Consider the following 14,955-nt stretch of genomic DNA (forward strand, 5'->3'; position numbering starts at 1 on the left):
CGGCTATATGCCTTCCCATGCGGGAAATTCCTCGTGTAGGCTGCTGCAATTTTAGCCCACATGTTGACGATCCTCTGATTGTTCGAAACGAGGGGATCATCACAAACAGACACCCAAGCCTTGGACAACGCGATGTTCTCATCATCCGTCCACTTCCTCCGTACACTGTCGTCATCAGCCAGCTGCGACGACTCGCCTACCACCTTTTTGCCCTTCTTCTTCGGTGCGCCCCGACCCCGACCCCGCCCCCGCCCCTGACCGACTCCCCCTGTATCCCCCGGGAGTGTCTTCGTATCGATCGACTTGTTCCAACAACTACTCTATGGAGAAAGTGTCATCTCCAGTGAATTGAGTCTCCACTGGGGTCGATGTGTGGGAAGACGCAGTAAAAAAGTCAAGACTGGGGCGATAGACATTGCCCCCCCTGGCTGCACCCCCGGCATCCCCTGTAGAGGTGTCAAGTGGGTCGGCCCGGCCCGAGCCCGGTGAGGACCGCTGACATTTGGGCTCAGCCCGACCCAGGCCCACCTCTGAAACGGATCGGGTCGGGCCTGGGTTTTGGTTGACATGAGTGGGCCCAGCCCAGTCCGAGCCCAGTTAGTAAGTGGGCCGGGCTGGGCTAAATTTACATTTTTTATGATGAATGAAAAATAAATGATGTCTTCACAATTTGATAGTATTGGAAACGGCTAAAATAATGAAAAGATTAATTGGAACTATGGAATATTGGAAAGAGTAAGAAGGGAAGTATAAATGTGATTTATTGCAACCATAATGAAAATATACGCATAAATATATTATTCCACAAAATCAGGAGTCAATAATACAATGTTATATATCTATCCTAATCTAAAGTGACAGTTTGGTGAAAAGACATTTTTGCCCTTTTTGGAGGGAAAATATAAAGCTATTTTATTTATCCTTTTGGTCATTTTGAATAATGACAACCATTGGACAAAAAAAGCAGCTCCGAGCAACAATGGCTTCTCAAATAAGATTAAACACTTATATACCCACACAATTAATTGAATCTGCATTTTAGTGGACTTAATTATCTGATTTTTTGATTTTTTGATAGCAGTCGGCGACAGCTACAAGCCTCCACTGATGGATGACGAGGGTAGCAGGCTGAGGTTGTTGGGCGGTGACGGTCCGATCCGGCAGCGTGAAGCAGACGGCGTAAAGCTGTCGAGTGAACTGTGAGGCACGGCGGTGGAGCAGCGGGCCACGGCGGAAGAAGCGGCGAGACGGGCGTGGTCGTGGCGGCTCCGAGTTGAGAGAGAAGAAGAGAGAGCGGCGGGCGGCGGCTGGTGGGCGTGGTGGCATGGAAAGGCTAATTCCGCCAATTGAGAGAGAGTGAGGCGGCTTTTTGTCACGTAGGGTTTGTAGGGAGTATTACTATGTTAGTTTATGTATGGTGTGTGTGTATTATTTGGGCCTTTAATTTATTGGATTATGTAATTTGAAAATATTTACTGGAGCAGTAGTAGTAGTACTTATTAGTTTATGTAGGAGTATATAATTTGGACCTTTAATTTGTTGGATTCTATAGTTTGAAAAAATTTATTATATTTTGAAAAGAGTTCTAAATTGGGCGTCACTTTAGGATTTGGGGATTTACAAATTTATGTAGTCCATATTTGGGCTTTATTTAGGGTTTTAAAGATTTATTTATGTATTTATGTATGATACTAGATACTATTAAAATTGATATTTTTTTAATTATTCAATTTAACATCATGGATAATAAGACAGTGAGAGTCTCCATTGAGTACTGTTCTTTGACCGTTAAACTGAGTATGAAACATTTGGTTTTCGGCGCGAGATTTTATACAGTGTTGTTTTGTGAGTTAATGAAGAAAGAGTAAAGTAAGAGAAAGGAAAAAGTAGAGAGAGTGATATTTCCATTTTATGAAACGTTTCATTTTTAATGGGACAACCCAAAAATGAAAACGTTGCAATTCTAATGGGACAAAGAGAGTATATAATATATTAGTTTAATTAAATATGTTGAAATTACTTATAAATATATTTATATTTGAATGACTAGAAGTACACATAGTTATAATTGAGTTGATTTTGTTAATTGAAACTGGTGAACTATTTATTCCTTCAAATAGTTTGCTTTTTTTTTTCTTTTGTAAATAGTAGTAGTACCTTTTTTTCTTTATTTGTATGTCTTATTCTATTTATTTTACATTATACTCATATCAAATACTCCCTCCGTCCCCTATTAGGAGTCACTCTTTGACCGGGCACGGGTTTTAAGAAATGTAAAGAAAAGTTGATTGAAAAAGTTAGTGGAATGTGGGATCCATTTTTTTATATTGGTTTTATAATAAAATGTGAGTGAATTGAGTTAGTGGAATGTGGGACCTATTTACTATTTATGGTAAAAATGAAATGTGACTCTTAATTGGGGACGTACCGAAATGGAAAAGAGTGACTCTTAATGGGGGACGGAGGGAGTACTCCTTATGTCCCATTAAAAATGAAACGTTTTCCTTTTTAGGTTGTCCCATTAAAAATGAAACGTTTCCTAAAATAGAAACAACTCTATCTCTACTTTTTCATCTCTCTTACTTTCCTCTCTCTTCATTAACACACAAAACAACATTACATAAAATCCCGTGTCGATTCCCAAATGTTGCATTTTAAGTGGGACGGAGGGAGTATTAAAATAGTATACAATCATTTGCTAAAGTATGAAATGTTTCATTGAGAGTGGGTGAGAGAAGTACAATTGTACAAATATTCTTTTGTTGTTGTTTATAATATTATAAATACTTATTTTAATTAGTTCTTATCAGTGAATACATTTTTATACTTATTTACTCTATATTCTTTATTTCAAGTTAATATATCTTCATTATTTAAAAATTCTTTGTCCTGTGCATAGCACAGGTGTTGACACTAGTTCATATAATACATGCATATATAGTTTTATAGGTGTGTGATCAAATACTAACCAAGTTACAATAATAACTAATAATTAATATCAATTTATATGTTAAAAATATCAACACAAAGACATAAATTTATCAATCTTCTTGTGTTGATAAACTTATATCTTTGTGTTGATATTTAAATTAACATGTTTTATTGATATAATTATATCTTTGTGTTGATAGTTTTAATACACAAAATTGAAAGTTATTAGTTATTACTCTAAATTAATTAGCATACTAACGCAACCCTAGTTTTATATACGCATAAATAAAAATAATACATGCATATATTATATATACACGTCTAAATTATAATATTATAGCTTTATATAATCCCACAAATTTAGGAATCAAGAAACTAAAGTAAACGTCTAAAGTACATATTATTATAACATATGTATTAATAGTATTTTAGGGAAACGACTAAAATCATGACAAAATTGATTGGAACTAAAATCATGGAATATTGGTAGGAGAGAATGGAAAATATATATTGAATATAGGGAAATGGCTAAATCATGGAAAGATTAATTTAAAGAAAACGTCTAAAGTACATATTATTATAACATATGTATTAATAGTATTTTAGGGAAACGACTAAAATCATGACAAAATTGATTGGAACTAAAATCATGGAATATTGGTAGGAGAGAAGGAAAATATATATTGAATATAGGGAAATGGCTAAATCATGGAAAGATTAATTTAAAGACTAATTGGAACTAAAACGACATGTTCCATAATTAACATATGCTTAATAAACCCTATATATTATCGTGTGATCGTGTCTATGTATATAGTAATATAGGTTTATTATATATGCAATAGCATATAATTAGATATAATCCCACAAAATCAGGAATTAAGAGAGATCTACTAAAATACACAATCTACACTAATTCATCACTATAATTATGGAAGAATTAATCTTAATTATGCAAAATAATTTTAGTACTCAAAGAAAGAAATTAGTTAAAAATGAATCTCTTATAATGATGGAAATCATGAATTGTAATTTGAAAATGTTATATTTAAATCTCTACTATGCGTGCAAGTTGCAACATCAAATTCTTTAATTCTCACTATAATTATGGATATACTATTTTCACTATGTTATATGTCTTCTAAAATGGTTTGAATAGGCTCATATAGTATAAAAGATAGTATGAAAACATAGCAATAAGGCAAAGACATAAACTGGGCCGGTCTTGGGCTAGGCCTGGGCCGGGCTTCAGATGGTCTTGGGCCCGAGCCGGTCCTGGGTTTATAAAATAGCCCAATTGGAGCCTGATTACACTCTCTAGCCCAGCCCAGGCCCGCTCTATTGGGCCTGGGCCGGGCTGGCCTGGCCCGACCCACTTGACATCTCTAAGAGCATCTCTAATGGTCGGCTAGCGACCGGCTAGCCGATTTTTCGCGGTGGCCGATCGGCTAGCCGAACCATTGGAGTCGGCGAGAGCGAAATCGGCGAGCGCTTCGGCGTGGGCTGGCCGATCGGCTTGCCGCCATTGTGGCGACCCGATCGGCCAGCGCCAATTTTTGTTTTTTAAAAAAAAACCTATATAAACGCGATTTTCGTTTCATTTTCATTTGCACCACTTGTTTTAACGAGTTTTCTCTCTCTCTAACTTTCTGTACAAGAGCATCATCGAGCGATGGATCACAACAACGAGTCCAGTCCAGCGACGAGTGGATCTCAGACTCCCACGGTACCTGTGGGATCTGGATGGGGGCAGATGGGCCCGGGGTTTAACATCCCTTGGAATCAGATGATGGGGATGATGGCCGGTGCGCCGGGGGGGCGCCGGGGGGTATGCCGGGGGGGGGCGCAGGGGGGTATGCCGTGGGGGATGCCGGGCGGCGGGCAGTCAGCGCCCGGGTGGGGGGTATGCCCCAGATGCAGCAGCAGATGATGGGGATGATGTGGTAGGGCGGGATGCAGGGGGGGTGCAGGGGTCACCGGGAGGGGACACGGTATATCGGCCCTCGCTTGATTTTTTGACGGCTTCATCTCACACGTCGACCCCAGCGGAGACGCAGTTCACTAGCGATGACCTTCTGTCATTGCATGATATGGGGATCGATCTCGAGGATCCGGATACTCCCGTTCCAGCGAGGTGGGCCGCGCCGAAGAAGAAGACGAGGGGGAAGGCCAAGGCCGAGTCATCGCAGCCCGTTGTTGACGACACCCCTGGCCGGAGGAAGTGGACGGAGGATGAGTACGCCGGGGTGGCCAGGGGGTAGTTGGAGGTGTGCGACGATCCGCTGGTTGCGAACAACCAGCGGATCGTCAACATGTGGGCGAAGATCAGAGCTGCCTATAGGAGGCACTGCCCGCACGGGAAGGACTTCAGCCCGGAGGAGGTCCAGAAGGGGTGGGAGCGCACCAGGGCCGCGGTGGGCCGTTTTGCGAATTTGTACGCCAACGCCCTCCGTCAGCTCGGTAGTGGGCAGAATGAGGACGACGCCCGGAGGATCGCCGTGAGTCAGTTCCCCTTGGCGGGGAAGTATAAGGAGTTCACCTACTGGGAGTGCTTCTTGTTGCTGAAGGACTCCGAGAAGTTCCGGGCGGGGTGCGACGCTGGGTGGCCGAAGAAGCAGCGACTGAACTATAGCGGCGACTACAGCGGCAGCAGCGGCGAATCCCACGACCTCCCCCCGGATGCTGAGGAGTTTCCATCCCCTCCTTCATTTACTGGTCGCCCCCGCCCGGTTGGACAGAAGCGGGCGCAACGGGCTGCGAGGGGCGGATCCCCCCTATCGCCCCGCGAGGTCCAGTCCTCCGCCCTCCCACCCGCCCCACTCGAGTACACTCTCCATTCGCGTAACCATACGCGGGATCAGATGTACAAGGTCTTGCAAGAGTGGAGGGCCGCCACTGACCCAACGGAGAAGATGTTTCTTCACGAGATGCTCGAGTGCATGCGGGTTGATTTGGAAATTGCGAGGGCACGGCTAGCGGGTTCCGACGTGGGCTCAGATACCACGGGCGGCGGCGGCGACGGCGACGGCGAGGACGACGGCGACGGCGATGAGGAGTAGAGAGTGGCGGGGCTCGTTTTTTTTTAAAAAAATCATGTACTTTTTTTTTAAAAATCTTTGTACTTTTTTTTAATGGAATGGATTATTTTTTCCGTATATGTCTCGTAAATTTAATTCCGTATTTTAATCGTAATTTTAATTCCGTAAATGTAGTATATTTTGAATTATTTTTATTGCGGCTGGCCTATGGCTGGCCTAAATCTGATGTGGCAGGTGGATTTTTTAGTGTTGCTGACGTGGCAGGGGAGAGAATGGCTGGCCTATGCACCATTGGAGATGCTCTAATCCCCTGCCATCCTGGCCCCCACCCCGGCATCATCTGCCTGTCCGACATCCCACTACCCCCGGGGACCATCGCGACCATCATCTGTTGCCATTGGTACATATTGTAGTACCCACCCATCGGTCCCCATCCACCTCCCACGGGTATCGTGGGAGTTTGAGACCCGCTCGTCACTGGAGGAGAGTCGTTGTTCTCCATTTCGCGTTATTGCTCTTGTACAGAAATTCAGAGAGAGAGAAAGCTCGTTAAAACAAGCGGCGCAAATGAAAATGACGTTCAAATCGCGTATATATAGTGTTTCGGAAATAAAAAATAAAAATAAAATTGCGCTGCCCGATCGCAAGCCTACAATGGCGGCGAGCAGATCGGCGAGCGCTTCGGCTAGCGCCCGAGAATCGGCGAGCGCTCGCCGATTCTCTAGCCGATTCCATGCTCGCCGCTTCCAATGGTTCGGCGAGCGGACCGGCCAGCGCCAGGAATCGGCTAGCTGGTCGCTCGCCGACCATTGTGGATGCTCTAGTATTAATGAGACTTGCAAATATAGTGAATTGATGGACGATATACTAGCTTGAATTTTAGGAAAAAGGGGCATCTCATTTTTATTTCGAATAAAATGAATGAAAATTTCATTTTTATATAATCATTTCATTTTAGAAAATTTCTTGAGACGCTTTTAATCTTGTAAGAATGTATAGATCTTGAGTTTGGAAAATTATCAATACTTTATAATCCACAGGCCACAGCCTTTTTAACATTACGTTGTAGCATCAATTAATTAGGCCAGCATATAGTCGGAGTAAATTGAATTTTTGTATGGCACCCAAAAAATAAGAAATTTTCTTCGACTAGATTGTGTAAAAAATGAATTCACTAGTCTCAAAGAAATAGGTTTTGAAACTTACAACGCCAATAGAGAAAGGATGATTACATGTCTAAACATTACAAAATTATTCACTCAAAACTACTAAGAAACTACAAATTCATTGTCAATGAACAACATCGATAAATTTTTATACACAAATTTCTTACATAAGCTTGGAGTTGTCATATGGATTGAATTAGCCCAGTGCAGTCCAAGCCCACCACAAGTTTGATAACTTGGGACCCAACCCAGTCCATGTATACCATCGAAATTGTTGGAGGTAACGATCTACGTACATTCACAAAAGGATAACTCGTGAACTTTGTAATGAGAACAAAAATCACGAGAGAATACAGTTTCCTGCAAAATATACTGGCTTAAAGTAAATTTTTTCCTTTTCAATTCGACAACATAAACTAATTTTATGTAGTGCCATGAATTGTGCCTGAAATAACATAATGTATTATTCAATTTATATTTACTCAACAAATAATATTTACTTGTTTAATACCAAGGAGCATGTTAGGGTGCCACCACTCCTTAAAATAACACCATACCACCATTTCTAGCCAATCATTTGTACATATGGACGAATAATAAGCTGCCACGTGGCAAAAAAAAAAAAAATCTGGAAAAAGACGGGCAACAATATGCTGGTATTTGTACAACAATTTTTCTTGAACAGCAATATCCGACCACTATACAGCAATCTATAAATTGCTGTGTAGTGTTTGTAATATTGCTGTGTAGCGTTTATAATATTGTTGTATAAGCGCTGTCACGTTGTCATTTTAAGAGGGGTTGTCATTATAACACAAACCTTAATACCAATCCACAATTAACATGAATCAATGAGCTAAGCAGTTAAGTTGCTGATAAATAATACTATCCATATTTCTAAGTAGGAGGAGTACCATATCCAGTAGTATTTTGTTTTTAAGATTAATTGCTAACGAAAAAAGTTAATTAAGATTTAATATTGTAATAATAAATTTATTTATAAAATAAATCATGTCTACGACATTACTTTTCTTTTCGTTTTTATGTTCTTCATATCATGCCACGAAAACCATGATTGTATAATCGAATTTATAAAATTTTGTACATACAAATTAGAACGGCATAAATTAATTTTATCCTTGGCTTTGAAGTTAAAGAAAAAAATAATAATAAACCACTTTAGATTCTAAATAATTCATCATTAAATATCACATTTTATTATTTTCAAAAATGATTAGTCATAACACGTCTCATTAATTTTTAATATATTCGATAAATGAGTTTGACATCTCACTACCATTCATACTCACATAATAATAATATCTTAAAATAAGAGTTATATTCCTCAACTTTTTTAAAATCCATTCCAATTCGGGATGAATAAAGTATATAATGACCATAATTTAAATAGTGAAATTTAAGTGTTATACCGTTATTAATATTGTTTGGTAGATAAATACAACAATCTCACACAAAACTAATCTTGATATTTCTCTTATAGCCAATTCAATTGTATTAAATAATGACACAACATTTAATCAATCCAATTCTATTAAATAATCACACATAATTTAATTTTGATTACCAAACACCCCTTTTATAACCACAAATAAACAAGTTAGTGGGGCAACACATTGAAAGATAATTATATTTTGGATAGAATTAAAATAAAATGAAAATGAAAACGACATACAGTAGTGATGGGGAAGAAGATGGCCCACACTTCCAAGCTGTATTTCTTCTATGTTTGGAAAAATGGAAGCAGCTGTCCTTCCATAGTCCCCCAATTTCCCTTTCTTCCTCATTTCAATCGATTCTCTCTCCAAAAAAAAGGAAAAAAAATTTAATTCACAAAGATCATGACAACTTGTTCCAGATCATCCCTCTCCACCACCATCATCACCCTCTCCCCGATCACAATTTCAAATCCAAAACCCTCCCTTTTCCTATTCTTTAATTCATCTCTCAAACTATTGTAATTATCACTCTCTCTTTTTTTACTCGCTTCGTCGTTGATGGTTGGAATTTGATCGAGCAAAAGCAGCTTGGAAATTCCGTTGAAGATTCGCCTTTTCAGCTTTTCCCCACCATAGTCCATACCTACGCTTTCCCTGCTCTCTTGTACAGCTGATCCCGCCCCCCACCACCCCTTCTTTTTTCTCCTCTGTTTGACCCACTACTGCCGCCTCCACTTTCCGCCTCAAAATTAGGGTTTTCTTTGGGCTTCGATTTCTTTTTGCCTCGTTTAATTAATTTCCCCTCATTTAGTGTATATTCCTGTCCAGCTTGATCTTCTGTGTCGTGATCTGTTATTGTAAATTCAAAATTCAAATCTCAGAAGCCTTTATTTTCAGCATTTTGTGTATATATTGTAGAATTTAAAATTTCACGGACAAAAGATGGCTTTTCAATCGCTTTCAGCCGTAGCTAGGGTTTTTCTAAGGTTTTCCTCTTAAATTCGTACTACTTTCACTTCATTGGATCGACTTTAGTATCAATTGAATCGCCGTTTCCCCCCTTCCGTGATTAGATTTAAGAACCAAACCCTTTTTTTATTCATCCGAATCTTTCTTCTCTCTGTTAGAAGCCAAAAAAAAAGGAAGTCGCTTTAGTAATATAGGTTGATAAATTTGAGGAGGTGATCATGGCTTATCAGCAGCAGCAGCCTATGCCTGGCCCGAGCCCAAGCTCGGGGCAGGGAGGATATCAGTATATGAATTCTCCATTTGGGGATACAACCTTCACAAAGGTTTTCGTGGGAGGGTTGGCTTGGGAAACTCAGAGTGAGACAATGAGACGTTATTTCGAGCAATTTGGAGAGATTCTTGAGGCCGTGGTCATCACCGATAAAAATACTGCCCGATCCAAAGGATACGGTTTTGTGAGCACTTGTTAACTTCATTGAGGATTTTTACTTTTGATTTGTGTGAAAAATTGTATTCCTGCATTCTTATGGCTCATAAAGTTCAATTTGTTGGTGATTGCACACTCTAGTTTTTGGACTGCGGACGATTTTGTGGCCATTACTTCTTTTTAATGCTGTAAACATTTATAAGCATGAAAAAAAAAATGGGATTATTGTAATTTATTGTGATTGAAGTAGAAATGTGGATGCATGAATGACTTGGGTACCAATATGGTTTTGTATGGAGGGTTTAGGTGACTTTCCGGGATCCAGAATCTGCTAGGAGAGCATGTGCAGATCCTGCACCAATTATTGATGGGAGGCGAGCTAATTGCAATTTGGCTTCACTGGGTAGACCTCGGCCAGCTATTCCGTTTGGTAATATATTTGAATTACCTTCTTAAGTGCTCTTGAGGAAATATAAATTTTTTTGCATCTTTTGTTTTATTTTCCACCTCAACCTCTTCAGTCTTCAAGTTTGGTTCTATTGTGTTCGGTAAAATAATTTCTGCAGATTTCTGACTAGAGTGAATATTTCAAGACATTAATATTACTTCTATAGACAAAACCTTCACTGGTTAATCTTTATGTTTATATATGCAATGGTTGAAATTGAACAATTGTTCTTGGTTATATGGGCATTGTATGCTAGATTATATATGCATGTCTTTATTGCTAATAGGACGCCTTAGATCTCCTGCACCTTACCTTGGAGGACAACCAGCTGCTAGAGGTGCTTATGTTGGAGGTTTTGGCTACCAGCAACCTGTTACATATGGATTTCAGCAAGGCTTGATGTACTCTCCTTATGGGTGAGGAACATCCTTTATTAGAATATTCATTTGGTGTTTTTGCTCTTGCTGTTGCCTGCCTGTTATTTGTGAACTCTTCTACTCTGGATCTGCATTTGCATAGATGGAAGTTCTGATATTTCTCATATTATGCTACCATGCGGGCACTCAAGTTGTATATGTTGCGATAGAAATGAAATATAGGGAGGGGTTGGGCGAAACTTATATAATTAGTTGTGGTTTCCTTATATAGTTTTGTTTATATATCACCATGTTTGATTAGTTAAATGTGAGTTCAGAGGCTTGTTGTTGAAGTTCTAGATGCTGTGTTTGTTGACTATTTCTTTAGTTAATCTCAGAAGTCTTCAGTTTAGTTAGTTATTGTGTTTGTAATGCTTGTTGATTTCAACTGTCATATATGCTTGTAGGGGTGGGCATTCGCCTCGGGTAAATTGGAATGCAACCCAAACCGGTCTGGTCAGGTATTATTGAAAAATTGATTATGGGTGCCTGTGCCTGATGAAAATTGGGCAAGTTGGGTATCCCTATGGCTTTGGGGGAGAGGGGAGTAATAGATTAGGCTTCTTCCAGTGGAAAGTCTTTGCACTATCCTATCACGCAGGCTAGACAAACTCATATAACTGGTCATCTTCACAAGTAATCAAACTTTGAAGTTTGTAGTCCATGCTGTTTTTATATTTGGATCCTATGTAATCGCCGTTTGCAAGAATAAAGAAGGATAGTGGACATAATGGGACAAAATGTGGGAATTAGATGAAGTGAAGGTGAAGACAGCTGATGGTTAAGAGGACAGCCTGTAGAAATAGGAAATCAAAACAAGGAGAGAAAGAAACCAAGATAGAGGAAATATAAAAACAAAGGTGGCTTTATGGTCTGATTTTGCTTTAGCAGCTACAGGTAGTGCTAGTGACATAATGAAGGGAGTATTTAAAAACCATAATTAAGGCAAAGGTTGAAGAAATCTGATACTATGTTCCTGTCCTAATCTAAAGGATCCACTTAAAATATCTGATCTGTTCCCATTCCAGTGTGTTTGTGTTGCAAAATCTATTATTCATGCATATATTGATCTGAATACAGTTACCTTCATAGGCCAGAGAGTGTAGTTTCAATTCAGAAGAATTCATGGTTATGGTCTCGATTATATTTATGTGCTGCTTAGGGATGTCATATCTAGTAATTATTGAACATATTCGGTCACTAATCCTTTTACTGGTGCAGGTATACCGCTTACAATCCTGAATATCCTTATCCTCAGGTCAACACTAGGAAACTTGAAGCTTAGTTATTTCTAGTGCTAATATTCGAGTTTTTTGACATTGGACTGGTGTTTTTGTGTAGGGAGTTTACAACCCATATGGAAACCAGCAATACCTTCACATATATGGCATGCCTGGAGCAGTGGGCACAACTATGTATCCATACAATCAGATGAGTCAGACTGTTCCCGGAAGTCATAATTACACTGCATTGCCAGGATATGCTATGCCTGGCCATCAGATAGTACAGTTTGGTGGGCCCAATGTCAATGCTATGACAACGACTTCTGTTCCAACTATTCCATCCCCATTTCCTGCTGGTAATATACTCTGTTCCTCTAGTTCAGCATTTCAGATATGCATATCTTTCATTTTCTATCTGTTCTATGTATTCACTGTGGTGACAATTCTGAAATATTCTTATTGAGGGCCTACTTCTTTCTTTTCCTCTGCGAGAGAGATTACTTTCTTGTGTGGATCTTTCAAGAGGATGAAAAAATAATTTTACTGGTTTTTGTGATCCCTGAATTTGAACAAGCACAAGGTTAGTATTTGAACTGCTAAACACCAGTAGGAATACCAGATAGTTATTATCCCCAGTGGAAATCATACATGCCTCTGTCGCTGATCAATTTTACTTTTACAAAGTGTCGAGCAGCTCCATCATATCTCTACCTGACCAAAACAGTACTGAAAAACCATTTTCTCTATCATTTCTGTGTGATTGGTTTTTTGGATGCAAGCTTCATGGCTAAAGACCATGGTGGTCTCAAGAATTTGCTAGTTTTTCCTACGAGAAGGCCCTAGCATGAAGATGGATGGCATGCATTTTAAACTGAAAAATCTTCTAGAATGGTTATGTAGCTTGAGGATTGACATAAGTGATTGTCCACATTCTGGCTGCTTTACTATTCTTTGCACACAAGAGTTTCTTCCTTTCTCTCTCTTGAACTGGTGGACCAGTTATGGTTATACTTGTTGTTCCTCAAAGTTACTGGCTGCTGTTCTGGTGACTGCTGTTTTAGTGTTGGACTGAAAGGTTATGGTGCCATATATGGTTGTAGTGCTACTGATTAGGTAGAGGGCTGTGCGAATGGTGGTGTTAGTTCTCCTATTCTCCTTTATTTGAGCTTAGAAGTATCTATCTAACACTTCCTCCGTTACATAATAGATGGCACACTTAATGGTACGGGATTTTATGAGACGCTGTATCGGATGTTAAGTGGGGAGAGAAAATAGTATATTTATATTAACGCGAGGGAGAACTTTTTTCCAAAAAAGGAAATGTTACATCTTTTGTGGGACAAACTAAAAAGGAAAGTGTGACATCTATTTTGGGATTGAGGGAGTACTAGATTCTTTGCATTTTCAAAAATAACAAAAGTTTTACTTTGCTGAAATGTTTGGAAATTAGTTTTCCTCCCTTGTGAATGATGCTCTTGTCATGGTTGGTGCCGTTTTTATTTGTAGTTCTATTCATGTATACTTATTTTCTTGAATTATCGATAATGGACCTAGCATGTTCTGGCTAGGTGATTGTATATTGTTTCATCGTCATAAAGGAAATGCATCATACCAGCATTCGTTTAATGATTTGATCTGCTTCCATGAAAGGGTTGTATTTTTTCTGCATCCTTGAACAAGCTGACCTGGTGCTAACATTTTGGTCATATCAGGTGTTGGAACACCTATTCAACAGCAGCCACAATACTTACTACCTGCACATTCACCTCAATACATGCCAGGTAGCGGTTCTGACCAGAATGCTGGGTGAGGGTTTAATCTAGGTAAGTTTTCTTGTCGACATCCACAAATTTTTCCACATGACCATCACATAATGCTACAATCCCGTGTTATTTCAAACCCAATTTCAGGTTCCCTTAGATTGCAGCAGGACTAAGAACAGCAGTACTGCCACTTCATTGGCAGGCTTCAAATCTTGCCTTGCAAATTATTCGCTTTGCATTCTAGAGGTACCCTTCCTAGTTTTCATCGCACTTTGACATCTATGTTGTTGCATGCTAGTTGTTCCCCTTCGAATTCATGCCATCCTTGAGCAAGATTGGGCTGAGTGCATATGTATTGGTGCAGGTCTTACATTGTCACGCTCACCAGAGAAGTCAATGTCGGAGTCGCTCCCAATGGTGGGGAGAGGATGGCACATCGTATAACTTGGTGTATGTTAAAGACACTTTGTGTTGTGGCAAAACAAGTCGAGTCTGGCTGGAATGGGATTTCTGGCCTAGCATGTGGAAATAATGACATTCATGTAAAAAGAAAATTTATGTAGAATCAACATATGATTCTTTTATAGTGAGTCAATCCCCAACATTTTGGGTGTGTAGATAGTCAGTCAGTCAGTCAGTCTGCATTCTCTGTATTTAATTTACTCAGCATCCATGTCCATAACCCACCACTTTTAGCTTCTTCATTGTCAAGTCTTGGATTTACTCCAGAGCTTCACTTCAAAATATGAAACAAGAAGCTCAATTGCTTTGCTTTCTTATATTTTTATTCATCTAGGTAGGGATCTATGATTGTTTTCAAAATAATTACTAGTATACTAATACAATTATTTTAGTATGTAAAACTCATTAAGTGAAAAAGCATCATTATAGCAAGATGTGTTATGACCATTGTAAATCATGAATAGATCAATGGTAAAAGTGGTTCATAGGTCTTACAATAGGAATTTGAATGTGATGGGTGATTTTATGTATATATTAACTATGATATTATTGGAATTGTGATGGACTGAATAATTCGCCATGCTGTGAGCAAAAAATCATTGAAAATTTAGAAGCTGAGACCAAAAAATCAATGTTATATCTTCTGATCTTGTGT

At 39.3% G+C, this 14,955-nt stretch overlaps 1 protein-coding gene across 2 annotated transcripts; it reads left to right on the plus strand.

Annotated features, from left to right (window-relative positions):
- The first annotated feature begins 8,892 nt into the window (after window positions 1-8,892).
- Window positions 8,893-14,617, plus strand: LOC125218319 (RNA-binding (RRM/RBD/RNP motifs) family protein). 2 transcript variants are annotated; one of them, XM_048119965.2, is made up of 9 exons: window positions 8,893-10,016; window positions 10,295-10,418; window positions 10,723-10,852; window positions 11,260-11,313; window positions 12,074-12,110; window positions 12,194-12,431; window positions 13,788-13,898; window positions 13,986-14,084; window positions 14,203-14,617. In XM_048119965.2, exons 1-7 carry the CDS (start codon window positions 9,780-9,782, stop codon window positions 13,883-13,885), a joined length of 918 nt encoding a protein of 305 aa, XP_047975922.1. In that variant the 5' UTR covers window positions 8,893-9,779; the 3' UTR covers window positions 13,886-13,898; window positions 13,986-14,084; window positions 14,203-14,617. The 2 variants fall into 2 exon arrangements, with proteins under 2 accessions (XP_047975922.1, XP_047975923.1); XM_048119966.2 differs by lacking the exon at window positions 11,260-11,313 and having other exon boundaries at window positions 8,894-10,016.
- Window positions 14,618-14,955: the final 338 nt, after the last annotated feature.

Source organism: Salvia hispanica, chromosome 1, assembly GCF_029641045.1.
Source record: "Salvia hispanica isolate PSC_SH4W2 chromosome 1, Shi_PSC_v1, whole genome shotgun sequence".
Classification (NCBI taxonomy): domain Eukaryota; kingdom Viridiplantae; phylum Streptophyta; class Magnoliopsida; order Lamiales; family Lamiaceae; genus Salvia; species Salvia hispanica.

Bases quoted from the DNA above. Each gene is read 5' to 3' on its own strand.
- LOC125218319 (XM_048119965.2), top strand. From the start codon at position 9,780: ATGGCTTATCAGCAGCAGCAGCCTATGCCTGGCCCGAGCCCAAGCTCG. The intron at 10,419-10,722 runs GTAATATATTTG...TATTGCTAATAG, and splicing joins TCGGCCAGCTATTCCGTTTG to GACGCCTTAGATCTCCTGCA. The intron at 11,314-12,073 runs GTATTATTGAAA...TTACTGGTGCAG, and splicing joins ACCCAAACCGGTCTGGTCAG to GTATACCGCTTACAATCCTG.